Raw genomic sequence first — 26,633 nt, 5'->3', positions numbered from 1 at the left:
TGCTTCCAAAAAGTGGACCACAACTGGGTATGTCGGGTTATTGCACCTGATGGTGCTACGATGCTCAGAGATCCTTACTTTTAATTCACGCTTCGTTTTACCCACATCATTTTTACCACAAGGACAAGTTATAAGATAAATAACTGCCTTAGTGGAGCACATGATAACACCTTTTGATTTGGATCTGTTTCCCTGTTTGAGGGTGTTTGAAGGATCTACATTTGTAAGTGCCTTTGCATTGAGCAGAGCCATTACTATTGTAGTTTCCATCCGGTAGAGGTGCAAATAGACCTTGTGTGGCAGTATTTTGGGGTGGTAAATCAGAGTTTACCAATTGATCTCTGAGGTTTCTGCCAAGTGAGTATAGTACAGTATAACAACTGACATCCCAGGCTGCATTTCAATTCCCAGTGGATAGACAGAAAGAGTAGAGGGACTAGAGGGGTAACATGACATCTGTACTGGATCATCAAGGCTGAAAATACTGTATCCCAAATGGCACCCTATTCCCTATATAATGCACTAACTTTGACCAGAGACCATAAAAGTAGTGCACTATAAAGGGAGTAGGGTGCCATATGGGACGCGGCCCAGATGAATAAATAACATGATGTTTACTGTGTGACGAGAGGGACCAAACAAACATGTTGGTCAGGATACACACACACACACACACACACACACACACACACACACACACACACACACACACACACACCACACACACCCCCCCCCCCCGCGGTGACCCTTTGTGACTGCATCCTGGGACTAAAGGGGTGTAGGGTTCAGAGCTACAGAAAACAGTCCAGGAGATCGACACTATCTCAAACACCAAAGTAGATAAGCTTGACCAAGATCATATTAAAACTATTTTCTCAGCACAATTCACAAAATTAGGGTATTGTTTTTGGCAGGTCTTCAAATCACCCTTTGTTGCAAAACTGTAAAACAACATTGATAATTTTATTGAATTAAGTTTGTTATTAGTTCCTTAATTTAGCCAGGGACAGAGCTGAGACTGATATCATTCTTTGGAGATTTGAAAGACGAAGAGCGAATAGTTTCCCCTCTGTGGTTAGAAAAGTTCAGTTCAGGCTCCACTTGAGATGATCATGGTTTATGCCTGTACTAAACCTAGCACACATGAAGCACATTTTGCTCTGCTATTGTATAACAGAAAACATCTGTCTGGTTTCCCCTTGTCGTCAGGCCTTGTGTATCATCTGGGTTGGAAATAAAGTACCAAAGTATATAACAACGCCAACTTCTGACCTACTTCTGCAGCCAGCTGTAACTTCTTGTGAGTCTCGGCTATGGCTGTGGAATTGCGAGCCAAATATGATCTACATAAATGTACTTCCCTGTCCATCTCAAATGGCTACAGTCTGACCATCACAGTTAGGAGATCTGTCTGGTGTGTGTGTGTGTGTGTGTGTGTGTGTGTGTGTGTGTGTGTGTGTGTGTGTGTGTGTGTGTGTGTGTGTGTGTGTGTGTGTGTGTGTGTGTGTGTGTGTGTGTGTGTGTGTGTGTGTGTGTGTGTGTGTGTGTGTGTGTGGGTCTGGTGTTATGATATAATTCACCTCAGCTGTCAGGAAAACGGCTGGCAAACAGTTAAATGACCTCTTTCCATCTCCATCAAAGATGACTACAGAGGGTTTTGAGCAGAGAGAGAGAGGCCTCTGACTTTCCCCAGAGAGAGCATTATCTGTTTTTCATACGGCCGTGTGTGTGTGTGTGTGTGTGTGTGTGTGTGTGTGTGTGTGTGTGGTGTGTGTGTGTGGTGTGTGGTGTGTGTGTGTGTGTGTGTGTGTGGTGTGGTGTGTGTGTGTGTGTCAACTCTGAAACCACTGACCCCATGGCCTGCTCTTCAACTTACAGCACAGCCAGCACCCCTCAGAATAGTCATCTGCTATAATGGGATTATGGGGAACTGCTGCTTGTGTGTGTGGGTGGTTGACGTGCCAGGATTTACAGTCGTACTTTGCAGTAGGTTATCCTTCATGTAATGAGAGTTTATGGAGTCTTAGCCCTCCCATTACATATAGAACAAAATAGAACAGGAGGTTGATAACACAGAGGTGAGGGAGGGCTGGAGGGAGGAGGGGGGGGAGGGGAAGAACAGGATGATAACAGAGAGATGAGGGAGTCTGATTTATCATGTATCACCCAGGAGACTGGTGTAATTACCCTCTAGTCACACCGACTGAACTAAGATGTCACCATCCACCAGAGGTGGAACCAGGGATGGTGAGACTATGGAACCTCTGTTGGCCCTGTGAGAAACTGAAATCTCTGTTGACTTGTAGGATGAGATGTCCAACAGAGATACTGGTCAGAGTGTAGGATTTTGTCTCTGTCTGTTGTGCCAAACTAGGATTAGAACAGACGTGAGATCCATTTAGGGACCACCCAAGAGGCCAGTTTACAATTCAGAATAAACCAGAAGTGTGTTATATGGGTGATATTATCTAAAATGAAGTTATGAAAAATGTGGCAAGCCAGAGAAAATACCTTATTGTTTAGTTATAACTGCCTGGTCTCATTAGAATGTCAAAATAGTGACATTTAACTATTCTCACGTAATGTCACGTAATAGACGGTCCCTCCTCCCTCCATCGCCTCTGACCGTTCTACCTCCATTCTCCTGCCTCCATTCTCCTCCCTCCATCGCCTCTGACCGTTCTACCTCCATTCTCCTGCCTCCATTCTCCTCCCTTCATCGCCTCTGACCGTTCTACCTCCATTCTCCTGCCTCCATTCTCCTCCCTCCATCGCCTCTGACCGTTCTACCTCCATTCTCCTGCCTCCATTCTCCTCCCTCCATCGCCTCTGACCGTTCTACCTCCATTCTCCTGCCTCCATTCTCCTGCCTCCATTCTCCTCCCTCCATCGCCTCTGACCGTTCTACCTCCATTCTCCTGCCTCCATTCTCCTGCCTCCATTCTCCTCCCTCCATCGCCTCTGACCGTTCTACCTCCATTCTCCTGCCTCCATTCTCCTGCCTCCATTCTCCTGCCTCCATCGCCTCTGACCGTTCTACCTCCATTCTCCTGCCTCCATTCTCCTGCCTCCATTCTCCTGCCTCCATTGCCTCTGACCGTTCTACCTCCATTCTCCTGCCTCCATTCTCCTGCCTCCATTCTCCTCCCTCCATCGCCTCTGACCGTTCTACCTCCATTCTCCTGCCTCCATTTTCCTGCCTCCATTCTCCTGCCTCCATTCTCCTGCCTCCATTCTCCTACCTCCATTCTCCTGCCTCCATTTTCCTGCCTCCATTCTCCTGCCTCCATTCTCCTGCCTCCATTCTCCTGCCTCCATTCTCCTGCCTTAACTCCCATACTTTTTGATATTGTTCAATTTGTTATTTCTAATCTTATTAACTTAAATGTGTTTATTGTATGTGTAGCCTATGTGTTACTGTAATTCAGTCTTTTAGTTGCCACAGTAGCCAACAAGGTGAAAAAATTGTCGGTGTGACCTTGAGCAAGGCACTTAACCCTAATTTACTCCAGGGGTGCTGTACTACTATGGCTGACCCTGTAAAACAACACATTTCACTGCAGCTATCTGGTGTATGTGACAATTCATTTCGTTGTATTATTTTTTTACACATGAAATAAACCATTATCCTCAAACTGACATATTACTTATCATAACATACTAGTTAGCCTATATGTCACATAGCATGGATAGGGTTAAAGACAGGTTAACGGTAAGGGTTATGGTTAGGGTCTGCAACATATGTCTGCAACATACATCGGATGTAAATTGCTTTTGTCAGCTTGTTTTAAACCCCATTCCTGTGAACATGTTTGAGTTGAACAGTCCCTGTTTCAGTTAGAGAGTCTGTCTGTCCCTATACTGAAATCTATAGGGCTGTCAATCATACCACTACCAACACCAGATTACTTTTGTCGGCTTGGTTTTACCAGAGGTTCTGTGAACATGTTTGAGTTGGAGAGACCCAGTGTCAGTTAGGAGGCCTGCAGGTCTGTAGAAGGCAGAAAGTAGGCCCAGGCTCAGACCAGTGCTAACATAACACAACAAGGGCCTGTCCTCACCAAGTGTGTTTATAGGCCAGTGAATGACCGTTTTAAAAAGCTTGAGCGTCTGAATTGGAAAGCCACCAAGAGCACTGGAACCACTCACTTGTCAGAATGATGGAGCCTTGAATGGTAAGCCAGTTGTAAAACTCACCAGCTTACATCGGAGTTTGGGTTGTTTCCCTTACAAAGTGTTATTTCAAAAAAAGAAATTGTACAGCAAAAACATTCCAAAGTATAATGTACTGTAGGTTGTTTTGATTACGTTTCTTTCATGGATCAACACATTAAATTACACATTAACTAAATTTCTGTTTTGGTAATAGCCTGTATCATACAGGGAGGTTATTTTTATTGGCATCAATAGATCCCCTCTGTGAGACCATGTTGTTTACAATCTGAAAGCATGGGAATTAGTTTATTGAGGAGCCATTACAGACAACCACCCAAACACAGTGGCAGTATCCCAAATGACCCCATAAAGTAATGCACTAAATAGGGAATAGGGTGCCATTTGGATTTCTTAGCAACATGCATTCTCATTTAGCCTCTGTGTGCCTGGGGCACCACCAGGGTACAGATCTGTTTATTTGTTGAAATAAATGATGCACAAAATCAGTCTAGTTCACAGTCAGACAACATACTGCAGACATACTGCATACTGGACTTTTTCTTTTTTCATACATGAAATGTAGTAGCAATCATCCACCGCTGTTTCTTGGAAACGGGTCGTTATCGGGTCATAAAGTAGTCCTGTGGGTGCCATCTTCAGGGGTGAGGAATGTTGGATCAGTCTGGCTGAGAGGTTGGCAGAGCAGGCGGCAGAGAGGAGCAGGGCAGGGTGCCCCAGCTCTATTCCAGCCCTGTCACTGTGCCCTCTGGGACCCCAGTCTGGGCCCTGGTGACGGCATCAGCCCCTTCCAAGGAGGAGGACACAGTTAACTCATGGGAAAATGCTCTCTTGTAGGTCTGACATGTCCAGTTGGATGCAGCTAAAATCAGACATCCCCCTATGCCTTTGTTTGTACTTCTTGGAGGCCCAGCTAAGAAGGAAGTTCCTGAAGGCGATACAGTTTCACATAAAGCCTATTTTAATCTGACCCTGGCAAATTGTTAACTTAATTCATTTTCATTCTTTAAAAACCTCACACAGGTTCCCAAGGGTCCTCTTACAGTATGTACTGTAGTCTATATAGTGCTATGACGAATATACTCAAAATATGTATTATGGTTATTTCATAGTCACGGTAACAGGATAATATAGGTCAACACATGGAGTTAGTTTGTCATTATATTGAGCTCTGAGTTGAAGTCCTGGTCAGCAAAGATAAGGCTATGGTTGTGTCCCAAATGGACCCTATTCCCTATATAGTGCACTAGTTTTTGACCAGTGCCATAGGACTGTGGTCAAATGTTGTGCACTGTGTAGGGAATAGGGTGTAATTTGGGGTGCATCCTGCAGCTGTAGGATCTTAATTTGATCCAGTTTGCTACAGCAGGAAAATAATCATGCAGCAACAGGAAATGAGAATTATTATGTGCATTATAATTGATGGGCATTTTTTGTAGGGGTTGATACATTTTACATGTTAGGGCAAATCAAGTCTGACAAGTCTGCCTTGAATATACTACAAGTTTGCATTTCCTGCTGTACAGGAAAATTCTCATCAACAAAATAGTTATCAAATTAAGATCCTACATCTGTATGTGAGTGTTTAAAACATTGGTACTGTACAACATCATCTGAGAGTTGTCCAGATGTCTTAGGTTTTCTACTTGACCAAAATGTCAAACAAAGATTCCAAGAGCTCATGTGAACTCAGATAAGCAACCCAGTTGTTGCGAGAGATATGGCACGTGATTATACAACTGAACTTGTTGTAACATGTTTGACCTGTCTTTAGTCCCTTTAACATTGTAAAGTCCATGTTTTTTCTATTTCTTAAGAAATATCTCAATACTGCTACCTTTGTGGCTGTTTCAACTATTAATATACTGCCACTTTATTCAGAATCCTTTATCATATGCTAATCTATACTGAAACATACTGAAATCACATGAAAAAGTAATTTTCGCTTGCTTCCAAAGACAAGGTTGTGTTATTGTGACCCAGATAGATCCACCAATCAGGGCCACTATTTATATTTATCTGCTGTGTGATTGGTCTAATCCAGGGTGTGTGAGATGGAAGACATCAGGCCAGTGCTGTGGGGAGTGACAGAGGAAAAGGTCATATGATTGATAAACCTACGGCTGGAAACACTGTGGGGGAATAGCCCTGTTGTTATTCCCCCACCCACTACACATGAACTATTCCCATGGTTTCAGTGGTTTCGAACTGTAGTCTAAACGCTGTGTCTGTGACAATATTCACAAAGAGTTTCAGAATAGGTGTGCTGATCTAGGATCAGTTTAGCCTTTTAGATCATAGTACATATGATTATATAGACAGGGGGACCTGCCCTTGCACTCCTACTCTGAGACACTTTTTGAAATCAGACCCTGGTCTGTGGAAACCTGTTGCTACTGAATGTGTGATAAGTGAGTTGGAGAGACAGTTTTTTTGAGGGACTGTTGCCAACTCTCACCCTGGCTGCATCTCACTCTCATCCAAAGTGCACCAGATACTATATCAGGCTAAATGCAACAGTAGATGTAATATCACAGGCAGTTGACAATGTGGAAGAGACGGCTGTCTACAGCTTGATTATGCAAGACAAATGTTTACTTTCTGCATCCTCATTAGAGTCATGTATTGAAATATTTTGATATTACAGACCACTATTAGGTTTAACAGGTGTCACTATTTACGGGCACGTCAATGTAGGCTGAGTTCACCATGTTTGAGCCGCTCCTAGATGTTTGTCTTGTTGTAGCTCACAAAACAAGCCAATGCTGGGGGTGGCAGTTTGCCAATAGTAGTCAGTCAGATTTTCAATTAATACTGAGCACAATATAATACACAGGAGGCTGGTGAGGGGAGGACGGATCATAATAATGGGTGGAATGGAGTGAATGGAATGGTATCAGCACTAGGAAACCATGTGTTTGATATGTCAATGCCATTCCATTTACTCCATTCCAGCCATTTCTATGAGCCTGTCCTCTCCAATGAAGTTGCCACCAGCCACCTGTGATAGAATAGTATAGACTTGGCACTTGGCTCACTCATCTTGACTGGCAGAGCGGTATCCTGCTGTGTTTCCCCTCTGAAGACATAAAAGAAGGAAAGACTAGAGAGAATGAAGAAAAATGATATGGCAAACAAGCCCACAGTAAAGGCACAACAAAGTCCAAGGCTTATCACAGTCTCTCTACTACATACATTCTGCTCACTTCATAAATGGCTTTCTCCTGCTCACTTTGTATGCAGATGCATTGGTTATTTTCCGTACTGTATTGCGTGTGTGTGTGTGTTTTCTGTATTGTATCCTGGCTTTCAGTCAGTTGATCCTGTTGTTTTGACAGCTTGGGTTTTAGGATTATGTGTTCATATAAAACCACATGTCAATAACACTTCAATACTTCTGAATCCTCCTCTGTTATAGATTTTCACATAATAACACCTCAGATTGAAAACAGATGCTCCTCTTATGGTCTTGCCTTGCAGCAGGGATCTTACAGTAGGTTTGCATCCCAAATGGCACCCCCTATCCCCTATATAGTGCACTACAGGCCCTATGGTCAAAAGTAGTGCACTATATGGGGAATAGGGTGCCATTTGGGACACATACCAAGTCATTTTGCTGAGGGTTGGTTGGTCGGTTGGGCATCTGGTGTTTGGTGATAGTCTGTGTGCCCACTGAGGCGAGCCATGGCACAGTGTCAATCCCCTGTTGTTTTTAATGATGCACTAGTCCCGTGGTAAATATTTAAAGATCTGTATGAGACCAAAACCAAAGGCTTCGCTGACTTTCTGGGCTTTGTTGATCAAAGTTGGAGTTCAGTGGTGCTAGTTCTCTGGATGTCTAACACGCACGCACGCACACACACACACACACACACACACACACACACACACACACACACACACACACACACACACACACACACACACACACACACACACACACACACACACACACACACACACACACACACTTGAATAATGTTTACATACTGTTTTACCCACTTCATATGTATATACTGTGTTCTAGTCGAGGCTCATCCTATAGTGCCCTTAGTCCTTGGTCCTTTGTAGCTCAGTTGGTAGAACATGGTGCTTGTAATGCCAGAGTTGTGGGTTTGACTCCTAGGATCACCCGTACTTAAAATGTATGCACATATAACTGTGAGTGCTTTGAATAAAAGCATCTGCTAAACAGTGTATTTTATTATTATTTTTATTTTTTCGAACCCCACAGTTGAGATGTCATAATACCCATAAAACCTAGCGGTAAAACGGGGAAATTGTTCCAATCATTTTTCACCATGATTTTTTCCCATGGGAGATTTTAGGAACACTTAAAATAAGGGCTATGTTTCGTGTAGGCTTACCCTGGCCTGATGTTTTGATAACCCTGTGTATCTTTCTTCGACAAGGTGACTTTTATCAATATATTCAGCTCCATTAACTCTCAGGTTCGCAAATGCTAATTAGCATCAAAGTAGACATCATGCAAGACTACAAATCCCTGCAAACTCCTGCACGTCATCTCTAGCTGAGACCTTTGTTAACAGTTTGTGTCAGTTTAAAACTTGCACAAGACTGATCACAGAATTGTCCATTTAAGCCAATTTATGAATTACTACATTTATCTAACATTAGATAGTTAATGCAGAGATTCTTACCTTTGCCTCGATTCGGCAGTCTCGTCTAGATCATCATGGCATTTGTAGTTCTTTATGATAGCCACATTAGCATTTAATTTTGGGTGGGAGGTAAATCCAGGCGAATATATTGATAAAAGTTGCCTTGTCCGAGAGAGATTTACACGGTTATCAAAAGGTCACACCAGGGTAAGCCTACACGAAACACAGCCCTTATTTTATGTGATTCTAAAATCCCATATGGGAAAAATGAATGGAACCATTTCCCTGTTTGACTGCTAGGATTTATGGGTATTATGACTCATACTGTGGTGCTCTATATAACTAATGCTGTACACACCTTTTCTCAAAATTTTATTGTCCATACTGTCTATTTCACACCATTATATACAGTGCAGCAATACCTAACAATGCAAAACAATACACCCCCCCCCCCCCAAAAAAAAATAAGAAATTTAAGAAATATATACATTTTTCTTTATTTTGACTATTTTATTCATTGTAGAATAATAGTGAAGGCATCAAAACTATGAAATAACACATATGGAATCATGTAGTAACCAAAAAAGTGTTAAACAAATCCAAAAATATTTTAGATTCTTCAAAGTAGCCACCCTTTGCCTTGATGACAGCTTTGCACACTCTTGGCTTCATGAGGTAGTCACCTGAAATGCATTTCAATTACAGGTGTGCCTTTGTTAAAAGTTCATTTGTGGAATTTCTTTCCTTATTGCGTTTGTGGGGGGATTTGTGTGTATTGTTAGCTATTACTGCACTGTTGAAGCTTAGAAACATAAGCATTTAGCTGCACCTGCGATAACATCTGAAAAATATGTGTACCCAACCAATAACGTTTGATTTGACTAGACCAGCTCAGAGACTGTCGAGTTGTATCGACATACAGTACTGTGCTCCGTGTACTATGCATTATCCAGTGTTCATGAGCTCATATATGAAGATGAAATTTGAATCGAACTTCCTCTTTGCAGATTGAGATGCCTGGTGAAGCAGCTAGACAAAGGAGAAGTGAATGTGGTGGACCTGAGGAAGAATATAGAGTATGCAGCCTCTGTTCTAGAGGCAGTCTATATTGATGAAACCAGGTGAGTGCATTTTAGCTGAATTCAATTCCATGACTACATCAAACATATTGCACTCTGCACCGTTAAAGGTATGGGAAATAGCTGCACAAATACAACTCACATAAAATATGGTACTCATAGATAGTAACCTATTCTGATTATCAAATTCCTTGACAGATCGAGTGCTGTACAACCAGTGTAGTACCACAAGTGCAGTACTACTCTGTTTTGGTGCCTTAGCTCAAAACAGTTTGGAAAGATACTTTTCCTATGCCAACTGTGCCTTTGTGTCTGCTGATCAAAGTCCTTCAGTTCTCTCTGGGTGTCTCACTTCTCTCTGGGTGTCTCACTTCTCTCTGGGTGTCTCACTTCTCTCTGGGTGTCTCACTTCTCTCTGGGTGTCTCAATTCTCTCTGGGTGTCTCACTTCTCTCTGGGTGTCTCACTTCTCTCTGGGTGTCTCAATTCTCTTTGGGTGTCTCCCCCGTCATGGGGGAACGTCCGATTACTCAAAAGAGCACTCCATACTTTACTTCTTAAACTCCATGTGTGAAGTTTTTCATCTCTCCATGGAGGAGACTAAAACTAAAGTCTTACTGAGCCACACATCCCTCTCATTCTGGGTCGTTGTGGCTGTAGTTGTTGATACAGACTGCAGAGTGAGTCAGCTCAGTTGGGCTCTCCAGTGATAAGCAGGTGTTGCATAGCCTGTAGTCTGATTGCAGAGCTCATCTCTCTCTCTCTCTCTTTCCCAAATGGCATCTTATTTACTATGTACACTCTTAGAAAAAACCTAAAACGGTTCTTCAGATGTCCCCGTAGTGGAACCCTTTTTGGTTCCAGGTAGAACCTTTTTGGGTTCAATGTAGAACCCTTCCCCTACATCTGTGCACATGGGCTTTGTGCACTATTAAAAGAATAGGGTGCCATTTTGGATGAAGACTTTGATTGAATCATGTTTGTGTAGTAATTGCATTTCCCATCATCATAATATATTATCATTTATTTTCACGGTAGCTCGGTTTTACAATTTCGGAATAATTACTTGCAGAAGGAAGTCCTGCACCCTTATCGTGATTCCGTAAGCCTCATTTCCTTACGTTAGTATCTAACCTAATGTTGAAATTCTAAAATCACAACATTCAAAATATCTGCCTCTCTTTTCCTTCATTGGCCACATTTTCTTTCTCATTACAGCTGATGATCTGTTTTACGGTTAATAATTCACCAAGGCTGTTTCCTCAGCTAAACAAATTGCAATGGAAAGAGAGCCTGTCAGTTAACACTTAAGAAGTCCATTCAGCCTTCAGAATGACATTTACTGGGGATCACATAGTGAGGATGATGGTTCAGGGGCTGCATACCAAGACAGGTAAACAGGCATTTACAAGACCTGGCCTCTCATCTCATCACATCACAGTCAGCAATGGAAACAAATTACACTTTTATTAGCTACGGTACATGCTATTAGTGTGAGTGACATTTAGCATACTTATGCAGGAAATGTAAGCTATACTACTTATGGGTAAAAAGTGAATGACAGGGAATGTGACACTGTTACAGGTGGGTTACAGGTATGTAACAGGTGAATATGAGGTAGTATGGGACTGTTACATTTGTGTGTTCCGAGTGACCTGGAGTCTGACTGTCCCTTGTCCCTCCCCCTCACAGGCGTCTTCTGGACACTGAGGATGAGCTCAGTGACATCCAGACGGACTCTGTCCCAATGGAGGTGCGGGATTGGCTGGCCTCGACCTTCACCAGGAAGATGGGCGTGGTCAGGAGACGACCCGAGGAGAAACCACGGTTCAAGAGCATCGTGCATGCCGTGCAGGCTGGCATCTTTGTCGAGAGGTACAAACATATACACAGATACACACACACACACACACACACACACACACACACACACACACACACACACACACACACACACACACACACACACACACACACACACACACACACACAGTCTTCTTCATCAAGAGGTACTGGAGGATGTACTTTTATGATATATGGGAAAATAAACAAAGAATTACAGTAGGCTATCTATATTGATAAGTATGCAGATACATTTAAGTACAGATAAGTAAAAAAAACATACCATCAAACCATTAACACTTTTGTTAGAAGCTCCTATGAATTACTTCTTGTGTTGCTCTTAAAAGAAACACGTAAAAACCTTCCAGTAAGTGGGCACAAACATGAATACATAAATAATATTGAGCAATGCGCTTCCCTCAATTGCTTTCGCTTGTAGTCTAATAGTATTAATTGTCATTCTGACAGTCAATAAAAATGGTCAATAGTGAATTCTTACTTACAGTGGGCACTAACATGAATACATAAACATCATATTCAGCAATGTGTCTCAAATCTTCTCAAGAGCTGTTGCTATGGCCTGTGTCTCACTTTTATTTCCATGGCAACTACTAGGCTACAGTATCTCCTGAAATGAATATTCCAAAATGGAATCCACAATGTAGGCATTCACAGTTCAACAGTTGGAATGTACATTGCTTAGTTTATTATTCAAATTTGTCAAACAACAGGTTTGGATGGTTTCTTCTTTTGTGGACAACATTAGAATTTGAGTTATAAAATGTGTGTCCATATTCCATAGTAAGATCTGTCTTTACAGTTATACAATATGTCTGTGTCAGAGAGTATGGTCTCTTCAGCCCAGATTCCCCTGAGAAAAATGAACTGGTCTATGACTGAAAACACTCTCAGAGGAGACGAGAGAAGAGAATACAGTCAAAGCCCAGCCTGGCAGATTCTCCTTCTCTTTTATAAATTAGATGTAGGATGCATCCCAAATTGCAACCTATTCCCTAAAAAGTGCACTACTTTTGACCAAGGCCCACTTGAAGAACAGAGATAACTTGGCTGGGCTTCCGACATGTCACACCTTTCTTTGTTGTTGTTGCCAAAGCCCAAATACAGTCTTTCTTTGGCCTTATTTAACAGCCCTGTCTCATCCCTCCCCTCACCCCTTTCAACATCCAGCCTTTGGTTCGGTTCTGTCCAATGCCAAAATATTCGTAATCTGCAAAGAATGCCTGCTCAAAAGCCTTTAATCTTTTTAAAAATTCAATTACTGTTGATCCCATTACTGGTAATCGTTGAAAACTGAGGCATTGTGGCATTATGTGACTGTAGCATTTTGATACCATAATGGGAAGAATACAATTAAAATGATCAGCCGTTGTTTGTTGTCTGTGTGTACAGTTTTCTATGTATACAAAGTACATGTACAGGAGCTGCCTCAGTGGGCAAAACTCATTGAAATAAAATCATTACAAGCAGTATTCATCATAACATTATTTCAACCCGTTTTGCCCACTGGGTGCATCGCAGTTCTGTTGTCTAACCACCTAATGGTTGTGTACCTATCTTCAGGATGTACAGACGGACATCTAACATGGCTGGGCTGACGTACCCTCCAGCTGCCATCGCTGCTTTGAAGGTGCCTGATATGTCATATTACTATTACTATTACTATTACTATAGTATTACTATTACTATTATACATCATACACTAGGGACTGGTTTCCCAGATACAGATTCAGCCTAGTCCTGGACAAAAAAATCTTGCTCAATGGGTAATCTCTTGTCTTGCTGAATCTGTGTCCGGGAAACCGGACCTATGAGAAATGAAAGCTACACTTTGAGATAGGAATGATGACATCCTAAACCATTAAATAGATAAACTGTCATATCATGCAGAATCATTGCAGAATAAAGGCTTTATTACATCTGTACAAGATGTACCTGATTTTACAGCTATTTTAGACTTTATCATGACATCATATTCTGACATTCATAGCGATGATAATCAATATGTGTTTTATTATAGAACACAATGTGTGTTCTATTTAATTCTGTGCTGTCATCATCCCTGACATCTTATTGTTTACAGGATGTAGATAACTGGTCCTTTGATGTGTTTGTGCTCCACGAGGCCAGCAGTGAACACGCATTAAAGTTCCTGGTGTACGAACTGCTCACCCGATATGACCTGATCAACCGCTTCAGGGTTAGTCTCTATTCAGTCTCTCACTCTAACATCAGGGTGTGTGAGTTTGTTTGTTGACTAAGTGTTCTTCCTAATCACCCCCTCAGCCTGTTCAATACCCCAAGCCTCTGTGTGTGTGTGTGTGTTACTCTTTCCTCTGTTCTACACCACAGGCCTCTGGTCTGGGTACCTCAGAGGAAGACATATGCACTCAACCTCTCACCGTTTCTGTTCTGTTCTCTGTCCTCATCTCTTTGTCTGGTTTTATACTATAGTTTCTACATGTCCTCTGTTAGACGAGTGGTGAGATTATCACAAACATATACAGTTACTGTGCTTTGTCAGGATTATATTTTAATCCTATGATAATATGGTTACACTTTACTTGAAGGGCTACATTCACTCTTAGAAAAAAGGGTTCCAAAAGGGTTCTTCGGTGGTCCCCATAGGAGAACCCTTTTTGGTTCCAGGCAGAACCCTTTTGAGTTCCATGTAGAAAGGGCTCTACATGAAACCTAAAAGGGTTCTACCTGGAACCAAAAAGGGTTCTTCCTATGGGGACAGCCAAATAACCTTTTTAGGTTCTAGATACACACTTAGAAAAAAAGGTGCTAAGACTACGTAACATGACATAACATAAGTGTTTTACAAATGTTATACAATTCAACAAATTTTGCAATGGATAGAGAGAAAATGTTACAGTTTTAATGTTATATCCCCTGCCGTTCCACACATTTTGCCATGATTTATGCCATGTTCATGTGATATCTGAGTGGGAGTGACTAACAAAATCAATGGTGCCCCCTGGAGGTCAGAGCCCCTAGGCATGTGCCCTGTGTGCCCGGTCAGTAGGCTACGCCTCCAACTCAATCATCACGTTTGCAGACGACACAACAGTAATAGGCCTGATTACCAACAATGACGAGACAGCCTACAGGGAGGAGGTGAGGGCTCTGGGAGTGTGGTGCCAGGAAAATAACCTCTCACTCAACGTCAACAAAACAAAGGAGCTGATCATGGACTTCAGGAAACAGCAGAGGGAGCACCCCCCTATTCACTACGGGACCACAGTGGAGAAGGTGGAAAGCTTCAATTTCCTCTGCGTACACATCACTGACAAACTGAAATGGCCCACCCACACAGACAGTGTGGTGAAGAAGGCGCAACAGTGCCTCTTCAACCTCAGGAGGCTGAAGAAATTTGGCTTGGCCCTAAAACCCTCACAAACTTTGAGGCACAATTGAGAGCATCCTGTCAGGCTGTATCACCGCCTGATTCGGCAACTGCACCGCCCGCAACCGCAGGGCTCTCCAGAGGGTGATGCAGTCTGCCCAACGCATCACCGGGGGCAAACTACCTACCCTCCAGGACACCAACTACCTGAGCCATTGCCTGTTCAACCCACTATCATCCAGAAGGAGAGGTCAGTACAGGTACATCAAAGCTGGGACCGAGAGACTAAAAAACAGCTTCTATCTCAAGGCCATCAGACAGTTAAATAGCCATCACTAGCACATTAGAGGCTGCTGCCATATATACATAGACTTGACATCACTGGCCACTTTAATAAATGGAACACTAGTCACTTTAATAATGTTTACATATTTTGTATTACTCATCTCATGTTTATACTATATTCTATCCTACTGTATCTTAGTCTATGCCTCTCTGACATTGCTTGTCCAAATATTTATATATTCTTAATTCCATTCCTTTACTTTAGATTTGTGTGTATTGTTGTGAAATTGTTACATATTACTGCACTGTTGGAGCTAGAAACACAAGCATTTCGCTACACTCGCAATAACATCTGCTAAACACGTGTTTGTGACCAATAAAATTTGATTTGATTCTAATTCAGACATGATTACTACTGTACAGTGTTCAGATAGCTGGCTTGTAATGTATATGCTGGGAGTCAGGAAGCATGTTCAGAAGGTGAGTTTAATAATAAGAATCTTGAAGATAAACAAAACAGGAGAGGCATACAGAATGTGAACAAAACTAATACTGCCTAATGACTGAGGCTACTGAGGGCTAAAGAAAGGGGGAGTAATCAAGGTGATGATGAGGTCCAGGTGTCGTAACGATGGGGTGCAGGTGTGAGTAATGATGATGGCCAGGACCGGTGGTTAGCAGACTGGCGACGTTGAGCACCGGAGTGGGAGTAGGCGTGACATGGCTAGACTAACTTAGCTAGCAATCTATAAAATGTTAGCTGACATGGGCTAATTGATTGACTGTCAGTGACTGACATAACAGGAGGAAAACTGCTGAAGTACTACCAAATTGCCAAGATTGTGTATACGAGCCAGCTGCATAACACCCTGCATCCCACTGCTGGCTTGCCTCTGAAGCTGAGCAGGGTTTGTCCTGGTCAGTCCTTGGATGGGAGACCAGATGCTGCTGTTAGTGGTGTTGGAGGGCCAGGAGGTCCCAATGTCCCATGGCAGTGAAGGGGACATGGCCCTACGTAGGGTGCGATCTTTCGGATGGGACGTTAAACGGGTGTCCTGACTCTGTGTGGTCATTAAAAATCCCAAGAGTAGGGGTATCAACCCTGGTGTCATGGCTAAAATCCCAACATGGCCCCTAATCATCCCCCTCCTTCCTAAATGGCATATATCACTCTCTAGCTGATGTATGATTAGTGTTCTGGCACAAAAATGGTCGCCATGCATCACCAATGGTTGGTGCCACACATTGGTGGTGGATGAGGTGTTTCCGACTACTATGTAAAGCGCTTTGAGTACCTCAGTTGGTAGAAAAGTGCTATATGAATCCAATCACTTGTTATTCTTCCATGCTATCGCTCAACAGTCAGTCGGAAGGCCTTGTCACGTGTGGGTTTTGTCATTCACAGGTATACTGTTCCTAGAATCAATGTGACAGCTAGGCTTTAAATGGACACTCAAATATCCGGAGGAGCTCAGCTCTTTCATTGTGAATGTGAACGTGTGTGACGCATGATGCTCATATTTTGATTTAGGGAGAGCGGTGTTCTGGGCCTTACTCTGCTCTTAGTCTGATTAAACTAAAGGAGTTAAGCTTACACATAAGCTACAGTACACATGAAGCCCCCCACACGTGTCTCTCTCGGTCTCTCCAACTTCATTGGAGAAAAGATAACTCTGGCACACATGACAATTTGGAACCATAAACAATGTGCCAGAGGTAATATCTCGCAGGAGTGTGCAGGAGTTATCTTTTCTCTAATGAAGTCAACTCTGGGGATGTAATTCCCTGCACTACAAAATGAGAAAATTATTTGGTGTGTGTGATAGCATTTCACAATTTGCATACCGCACTAACAGATCCACAATGATGCATTCTTTATTGCACTCCACACTGCCCTTTCCCACCTGGACAAAAGGAACACCTATGTGAGAATGCTATTCATTGACTACAGCTCAGCGTTCAACACCATAGTGCCCTCAAAGCTCATCAATAAGCTAAGAATCCTGGGACTAAACACCTCCCTCTGCAACTGGATCCTGGACTTCCTGATGGGCTGCCCCCAGGGGGTAAGGGTAGGTAACAACACATCCGCCACGCTGATCCTCAACACAGGGGCCGCTCAGGGGTGTGTGCTCAGTCCCCTCCTGTACTCCCTGTTCACTCATGACTGCACGGGCAGGCACGACTCCAACACCATCATTAAGTTTGCTGATGACACAACGGTGATAGGCCTGATCACCGACAACGACGAGACAGCCTATAGGGAGGAAGTCAGAGACCTGGCCATGTGGTGCCACGACAACAACCTCTCCCTCAACGTGATCAAGGCGAAGGAGATGATTGTGGACTGCAGGAAAAAGAGGACCGAGCACGCCCCATTCTCATTGACGGGGCTGCAGTGGAGCAGGTTGAGAGCTTCAAGTTCCTTGGTATCCACATCACCAACAAACTAACCTGGTCCAAGCACACCAAGACAGTCGTGAAGAGGGTACGACAAAACCTATTCCCCCCTCAGGAGACCGAAAAGATGTGGCATGGGTCCTCAGATCCTCAAAAGGTTCTACAGCTGCACCATCGAGAGCATCCTGACTGGTTGCATCACTGCCTGGTATGGCAACTGCTCAGCCTCCGACTGCAAGGCACTACAGAGGGTAGTGCAAACGGCCCAGTACATCACTGGGGCCAAGCTTCCTGCCATCCAGGACCTCTATATAACAGGCGGTGTCAGAGGAAGGCCCTACAAATTGTTAAAGACTCCAGCCACTCTAGTCATAGACTGTTCTCTCTGCTACCGCATGGCAAGCTCTCGTTGGCTGGCCCTCGCTTCATATCCGCCGCCAAACCCACTGGCTCCAGGTCATCTATAAGTCGTTGCTAGGTAAAGCCCCGCCTTATCTCAGTTCACTGGTCACCATAGCAGCACCCACCCGCAGGTATATTTCACTTGTCACCCCCAAAGCCAATTCCTCCTTCGGCCGTCTTTCCTTCCAGTTCTCTGCTGCCAATGACTGGAACGAACTGCAAAAATCACTGAAGCTGGAGACTCATATCTCCCTCACTAGCTTTAAGCACCATCTGTCAGAGCAGCTCACAGATCACTGCACCTGTACATAGCCAATCTGTAAATAGCCCTCATTTGCACACACTGTATATAGACTTTCTCTATTGTATTATTGACTGTATGTTTGTTTATTCCATGTGTAACTGTGCTGTTTGTGTCGCACTGCTTTGCTTTATCTTGGCCAGGTCACAGTTGTAAATGAGAACTTGTTCTCAACTAGCCTACCTGGTTAAATAAAGGTGAAATAAAAAAAATAAAAAAAGCGGTACCGGAGTGCCAAGTTCAGTTCCAAGAGGCTTCTAAACAGCTTCTACCACCAAGCCATAAGACTCCTGAACACCTAATCAAGTGGCTACCCAGACTATTTGCATTGCCCCCCCTCCCCCTCTTTTACATCGCTGCTACTCTCTGCTGTTATCATCTATGCATAGTCACTTTAATAACTCTACCTACATGTACATATTACCTCAACGAACCAGTGCCCCCACACATTGACTCTGTACTGGTAACCCCCCTCGTATATAGTCTCACTATAGTTATTTTACTGCTGCTCTTTAATTACTTCTTACGTTTATTTCTTCTACTTATAAGTATTTTTTTAAACTGCATTTCACTGTAAGGTCTACATCTGTTGTATTCGGCGCATGTGACTAATACGATTTGATTTGAGATACCAGTGTCATCTCTGATGTCCCAACCTCCCTGTTTTTCCCCAGATTCCAGTGTCATCTCTGGTGTCCTTCGTAGAGGCTCTAGAGTTGGGCTACAGCAAACACAGAAACCCCTACCACAACCTGATCCACGCTGCCGACGTCACACAGACAGCACACTATCTGATGCTCCACACTGGCATCATGGTGAGTCTCTCATGCACACTCACATGCAGGTTGGTGCAATAGGGATGTAATGAATTCCATGAATTCTAGACAGATCAAAGGACAGAGGATTCTGATTGTGTTTCTTGTTACATTTACTCTCTGTCTCTCTAGCACTGGCTCACTGAACTGGACATTCTAGCCATGGTGTTTGCTGCCGCTATCCATGACTTTGAACACACTGGGACAACCAACAACTTTCACATTCAGACCAGGTGTGTGTCAGTATTCTTCCTGAAGTTTCCTACGAACGGTGCAAACTTCTGCTTCTTTCAGTAGGCATTTTTATTCCTGAAGTTTGACACAACACTTAGCTACTGTACCTAATGGACATATTATTTATTTCCATTTTCATTCATTCCATCCTACCAATACTAATGTTAAACTGAAGATGTCCTTGTATTGTACTTTTAGTACAGCTTTTGCCTCTTAGACAGACAGACAGAGCAGTCAGTCTGACCCTGACTAATGAATGCCAATGGAGCCTTAAGAAGGGAACATGGCCATATAAAGAGCCCATTTAAGTGAAGGCACCCATTTAAAGAACCCATTAAAATGAGTTCTGTGCACAATGAGAATACTAAAAATTGCAGCACTGACCTCAGTGATAAGGGATTGCAGAGAGAGAGAGAGAGAGAGAGAGAGAGAGAGAGAGAGAGAGAGAGAGAGAGAGAGAGAGAGACCTTTAGTTTAAACCCTTCATTACCTCTGCATGACTCTCTAGTCTAATAAAAATTGATCAGAAAGGCTACTCGTATTTTTAGAAATGAGGGGTTGTTGTGAAATGGACAATGAAGGTATTTTGTAAACTTTCCCTCTCTTTGATTATTTTCAATCTCCAAACTGCCCTAGCACTGGAGTAAAGTACTACTAACTGCCCTAGCACTGGAGTAAAGTACTACTAACTGCCCTAGCACTGGAGTAAAGTACTACTAACTGCCCTAGCACTGGAGTAAAGTACTACTAACTGCCCTGCCCACACTGGAGTAAAGTACTACTAACTGCCCTAGCACTGGAGTAAAGTACTACTAACTGCCCTGCCCACACTGGAGTAAAGTACTACTAACTGCCCTGCCCTAGCACTGGAGTAAAGTACTACTAACTGCCCTGCCCTAGCACTGGAGTAAAGTACTACTAACTGCCCTGCCCTGCCCTTTCCTCTCCTCTTCTCTTAATTTATTTTATTTTCTCTCCTCTCCTATTCTATTCCATCCTCCCCTCTATACTCCTTTCCTCTCCTCTTTTATTCTCTCCTCTCCTCTCCTCTACACTCCTCTCCTCTACACTCCCCTAGCACTGGAGTAAAGTACTAGTAACTGTCTCATTTATTTTTTTCTCATTTTACTTATAATAAAATTAAGAAAATATTATTTGTCTCTGAACAACTACTTTCTGATGTGGCCCTGTTCTGCATTAGGAAAATCTGGAATTCTCATTTCCCTACCATTACATTTACATTTTAGTCATCCAGAGTGACCTACAGGAGAAATTAGGGTAAAGTGCCTTGCTCAAGGGCACATCAACAGATTTTTCACCTTGTCGGCTCGGGGATTCAAACAAGCAACCTTTCGCTAGGCTACCTGCCACCGCATCTCAAATATCTACCATTGCTATCGTATCATAATCGTTGTTGTAGTTTCTAAACTGGTTGAAATTAAATAATTTCAACCAGTTTTGCCTGCTAGTTACTGTTGCCATACAGGTTTGCTACCTGGTAAAGTAATCTTGCCTGGGAACCGCCCTGCAGCACAATGACTAATCACACGGTGATCCACACCTTCTCTTCCCCCTTCTCTTCTTCTCTCCAGGTCAGAGGTGGCCGTCCTGTACAACGACCGGTCAGTCCTGGAGAACCACCATGTCAGTGCTGCGTACAGACTTATGCAAGAGGATGAGATGAACATACTGATCAACCTGTCAAAAGATGACTGGCGGTGAGTTAAGAAAGACTCCTCAGATCCTCAGTGTTTGGGGTTTTAGGCTGGGTATCTGTAAAGCACTTTGTGACAACTGCTGATGTCAAAGGTGCTTTATAATATACATTAAGAGATTGAGATTGAGATCACCACTTCAAAGAACGAAGGGGCTAGTACTGTAACATAACCTAGATACTTAGCCTTGACTTTAGGTTTGGATACGAATGTGGTGTGGCATGTCAGGCCCAAATCCCTGTCATTTGCGTGACGAGAAGACGGAGAAAAAGAGGACGGAGGTCGGGCTGCCTTCTGAGAATTCGTAGGCGACCGAATAAACCCCCACTGCCTTCCGTCCTACTAGCTAACACGCAATCATTGGAAAATAAAATCGATGACCTACGAGGAACATTAAACTACCAACGGGACTTTAAAAACTGTAATATCTTATGCTTCACGGAGTCGTGGCTGAACGACAACATTATCAACATACTCTGTATCGGCAGGATAGAACAGCGATGTCTGGTAAGACAAGACAAGGGGGGGCGGACTATGTATATTTGTAAACAACAGCTAGTGCACAATACCTAAGGAAGTCTTGAGGTTTTGCTCGCCTGAGGTAGAGTATTTCATGATAAGCTGTAGACCACACTATCTACCTAGACAGTTTATCTGTATTTTCCGTAGCTGTCTACATACCACCACAGACCGATGCTGCCACTAAGACCACACTCAATGAGCTGTATTCCATCATAAGCAAACAGGAAAACGCTCATCCAGAGGCGGCGCTCCTAGTGGCCGGGGACTTTAATGCAGGGAAACTTAAATCCGTTGTACCAAATTTCTATCAGCAAGTTAAATGTGCAACCAGAGCAAAAAAAACTCAAGACCACCTTTACTCCACACACGGAGACATTTACAAAGCTCTCCCTTTGGCAAATCTGACCATAATTATATCCTCCTGATTCCTGCTTACAAGAAAATATTCAAGCAGGAAGCACCAGTGACTCGGTCAATAAAAATGTGGTCAGATGTAGCAGATGCTAAGCTACAGGACTGTTTTGCTAGCAGAGACTGGAAAATATGTTCCGGGATTCTTCCGATGGCATTGGGGAGTACACCACATCAGTCATTGGCTTCATCAATAAGTGCATCGATGACGTCGTCCCCACAGTGACCGTACGTACATACCCCAACCAGAAGCAGGATTACAGGGAAGTTCTAGAGCTAAAGTCTAGAGCTGCCGCTTTCAAGGAGCGGGACTCTAACATGGAAGCTTATAAGAAATCCCGCTACGCACTCCGACGAACAATCAAACAGGCAAAGCGTCAATATAGGATGAAGATCGAATCGTACTACACCGGCTCCAATGCTCGTCGGATGTGTCAGGGCTTGCAAACCATTTCAGACTACAAAGGGAAGTACAGCCGAGAGCTGCCCAGTGACACGAGCGTACCACACAAGCTAAACTACTTCTAGGCTCGCTTCGAGGCAAATAACACTGAAACATGGATGAGAGCACCAGCTGTTCCGGACGACTGTGTGATCACGCTCTCCGCAGCCGATGTGAGTAAGACCTTTAAACAGGTCAACATTCACAAGGCCGCAGGGCCAGACGGATTACCAGTACGTGTACTGCAAGCATGTGCTGACCAACTGGAAAGTGTCTTCACTGACATTTTCAACCTCTCCCTGTCCGAGTCTGTAATACCAACATGTTTTAAGCAGACCACTATAGTCCCTGTGCACAATAACGCTAAGGTAACCTGCTGTCATGACGTTGGCCTCTTTGGGTACAGGAAGGACAGTTGACCCCCTCCCCTTTGTACCATCACCCAACCTACCTTCCCCCCAACCCAGGGTTGTAAAAAACCCTCTGAGGAGAATCTCCTACCCCATGTTTCATAGAGAGACAAAGGAAATTCTTCCAACTCATAGAATTGGAGAACCGAGCGACATGTGTGTGCTGAAGAAGGTATGGAAGATTGGTGAAGAATCCAGCTACGAACTCATCCGCTTGGTACAATTTTGTGATACTCAGAAGAGACAATATAGCCATATTACCATAAAACTGTTTATATAATAGACTCAGTTTAAGACTTGCCTCATATGGGTGTATGGAATGTATTAATAAGGATAAAGCTTTTGTAAGACATTGAGATGCTATGTACTGATGTAATGTGATAGAATTGTATTTCTGTAACCAAATCTAACTCAGTCATAGGCACGCCCCAGGGACACATACAGGACCAGGCGTCATTTGACCAGCCTGTTCGATGGGCACTATAAAACACTCCCTGATTTACATTTCTCCAGACCAGGCCTACACTCCATGGCCAATAGGTTCTACCATCTAATTCCTCTACTGAAAGTGAACCATACCACGTGGTTAACTTTTAGACTATCGATACTGACAGAATAAGAACAAGTTTTTGATATTAATTATTAGTCTGCAGCTAAGTAAATTATATAATTGAACGCGAAGACCAACGAAGCAACCATTCGATGACGACATTAATGAATGTCGCTCTGAAAGATCCATTCTAACCGAGAGAGAGAGAGAACGCGGACAAAACTCCCCAACAGAACTACTCTCCAACAAGAATCAGAACGACACACTGAGCGTAAATATATATATTGATTGCAATTGTTCCCGAATGAGTGAGCCTTCAATTGTCAATTGTTAATGAACTCTGTGTAAACTTCTCAGCTGACCATTTATGACCCATTGTTCAACAGGCCGACCAGCCTGTTTAGCCAGTAGGGCACATTCCGATACCAATCCTCTGTGACAATAATTACTGTTTGTATGTTTTTCTGTTAATTACTTAGTGTAGTAAATAAATGATTTTAAGACAATTGATGTATGGATGATTTTAGTAAAGACTGGGTTCGTGCAGATACAACAATTTACGACGTTTTGGAATGAGACTGGACTAGAGGTAAATACACCATTTAAACTTAGAAGATAATCGACCTATACTATAATAGAATATAATAGTACAGGAAAGTTATATTAGGAAAATTATAGCTTTGTAATCTGAATATTCTCCTTGGTGCCCCGATCTCCTAGTTAATTACAATTAAACGATTAATCAGTTATATATATGATAATAATTACAGGGAGCTAATTGATAAACATATCTTCCGTTTAATGGTACCCCCAAAGACACGACACTGCCTAAATGAATACCGACCCGTAGCACTCACGTCTGTAGCCATGACGTGCTTTGAAAGGCTAGTGATGGCTCACATCCACACCATTATCCCAGAAACCCTAGCCCCACTCTAACAGATCCACAGATGATGCAGTCTCTATTGCACTCCACACTGCCCTTTCCCACCTGGACAAAAGGAACACCTATGTGGGAATGTTATTCATTGACTACAGCTCAACGTTTAACACCATAGTGCCCTCAAAGCTCATCAATAAGCTAAGGACCCTGGGACTAAACACCTCCCTCTGCAACTGGATCCTGGACTTCCTGACGGGCCATCTCCAGTTGGTAAGGGTAGGTAGCAACACAGCCACCACGCTGATCCTCCCCACAGGGACCCCTCAGGGGTGCGTGCTCAGTCCCCTCATGTACTCCCTGTTCACTTATGACTGCACGGCCAGGCACGACTCCAACACCTTCATTAAGTTTGCCGATGACACAACAGTGGTAGACCTGATTACTGACAACAACGAGACAGCCTATAGGGAGGAGGTCAGAGACCTGGCCGTGTGGTGCCACGACAACAACCTCTCCCTCAACGTGATCAAGGCGAAGGAGATGATTGTGGACTGCAGGAAAAAGAGGACCGAGCACGCCCCATTCTCATCGACGGGGCTGCAGTGGAGCAGGTTGAGAGCTTCAAGCTCCTTGGTGTCCACATCACCAACAAACTAACATGGTCCAAGCACACCAAGACAGTCTGTGTCTGTCAGAGAGCTACAGACTCTGGTGATTGAGAGAGTCATGGGTACACGACAAAACCTATTCCCCCCCTCAGGAGACTGAAAAGCTGCACCATCGAGAGCATCCTGACTGCTTGCATCATTGCCTGGTATGGCAACTGCTCGGCCTCCAAGACTGCAAGGCACTACAGAGGGTAGTGCAAACGGCCCAGTACATCACTAGGGCCAAGCTTCTTGCCATCCAGGACCTCTATACCAGGCAGTGTCAGAGGAAAGCCCTAAAAATTGTCATAGACTGTTCTCTCTGCTACCGCACGGCAAGCGGTACCGGAGTGCCAAGTCTAGGTCCAAGAGGCAAACAGCGTTTACCCCCAAGCCATAAGACCCCTGAACATCTAATCAAGTGGCTACCCAGACTATTTGCATTGCCTCCCCCACCCCCTCTTTCACACCGCTGCTACTCTCTGTTATTATCTATGCATAGTCACTTTAATAACCTACATGTACATATTACCTCAATTACCTCGACTAACCGGTGCCCCCCACATTGACTCCGTACCGGTACCCTCTGTATATAGTCTCGCTATTGTTATTTTACTGCTGCTCTTTAATTACTTGTTCCTTTTCTTGTTCTTATTCATATATTTTAAACTGCATTGTTGGTTAGGGGCTTGTAAGTAAACATTCACTGTAAGGTCTACACCTGTTGTTTTCGACATATGTGACTAATAAAATTGGATGTCAACGCAAGACTATTATATAAACTATTTCACATTCAATCTATCAGTGATTATGGAAAGTCCCACAGGCTCACACCCATCATTAGGTACTGTAAAGAAATGCTATGCTGGATGTTGTTGGAGTTGTTAGTGGTGCTAGACATCACACTGTGTTCTTGTCCTGGAGAACCCAGAACAGCTGGAGTGGAGGCGAGGTGGAAACGGACTCTGTTTTCCTGTGTTTTCAGAGAGGTGTGGACCCTGGTGATTGAGAGAGTCATGGGTATAGACATGTCCTGCCATTTCTCTCTAACCTAACTCTAACCCGTCTGTGTCTGTCAGAGAGCTACAGACTCTGGTGATTGAGAGAGTCATGGGTACAGACATGTCCTGCCATTTCTCTCTAACCTGTCTGTGTCTGTGTCTGTCAGAGAGCTGCGGACCCTGGTGATTGAGATGGTGATGAGTACAGACATGTCCTGCCATTTCCAGCAGATCAAAAGCATGAGGAACGCCCTGCAGCAGCCTGAGGGGTGAGTGGACTGTCTCTGGACCCTGACCTATGACCCCTAACCCTTGCTCTCTGGACCATGCCTTTCTTTCAAGTTTTAATGTCACATGGACAAGTACAATGAAATGCCTTTCTCGCAAACTCAAAGCCCAACAATGCGATAATCATGAACAATGTAATAATAGAAAAAACTAACATGAGAAATAAGAGTAAGAAATACAAAGTAAGTAAGCATACTATATACAGTACAGAAAATATTTAAAAAGTCAGTTCCTATACCATA

General features: G+C 43.4%; 1 protein-coding gene across 3 annotated transcripts in view; it reads left to right on the top strand.

The window, feature by feature from the left end:
- LOC106586468 (dual specificity calcium/calmodulin-dependent 3',5'-cyclic nucleotide phosphodiesterase 1A) overlaps positions 1-26,633 on the top strand; it is a 56,755-nt gene that overhangs the window by 25,645 nt on the left and 4,477 nt on the right. For all 3 annotated transcript variants that reach the window (XM_082969080.1, XM_014173816.2, XM_014173817.3), the window contains 8 exons: positions 9,803-9,916; positions 11,566-11,748; positions 13,297-13,363; positions 13,817-13,933; positions 19,148-19,288; positions 19,421-19,521; positions 21,115-21,240; positions 26,271-26,372. In XM_082969080.1, coding sequence (XP_082825206.1) covers positions 9,803-9,916; positions 11,566-11,748; positions 13,297-13,363; positions 13,817-13,933; positions 19,148-19,288; positions 19,421-19,521; positions 21,115-21,240; positions 26,271-26,372 — 951 coding nt within the window. The remainder of the gene's footprint in view (positions 1-9,802; positions 9,917-11,565; positions 11,749-13,296; positions 13,364-13,816; positions 13,934-19,147; positions 19,289-19,420; positions 19,522-21,114; positions 21,241-26,270; positions 26,373-26,633) is intronic.

This window comes from Salmo salar, chromosome 25 (assembly GCF_965601325.2).
Source record: "Salmo salar chromosome 25, fSalSal1, whole genome shotgun sequence".
Lineage (NCBI taxonomy): Eukaryota > Metazoa > Chordata > Actinopteri > Salmoniformes > Salmonidae > Salmo > Salmo salar.
Note: the sequence above shows the minus strand (reverse complement) of the source record. Positions and strands in the feature narration are given on the sequence as shown.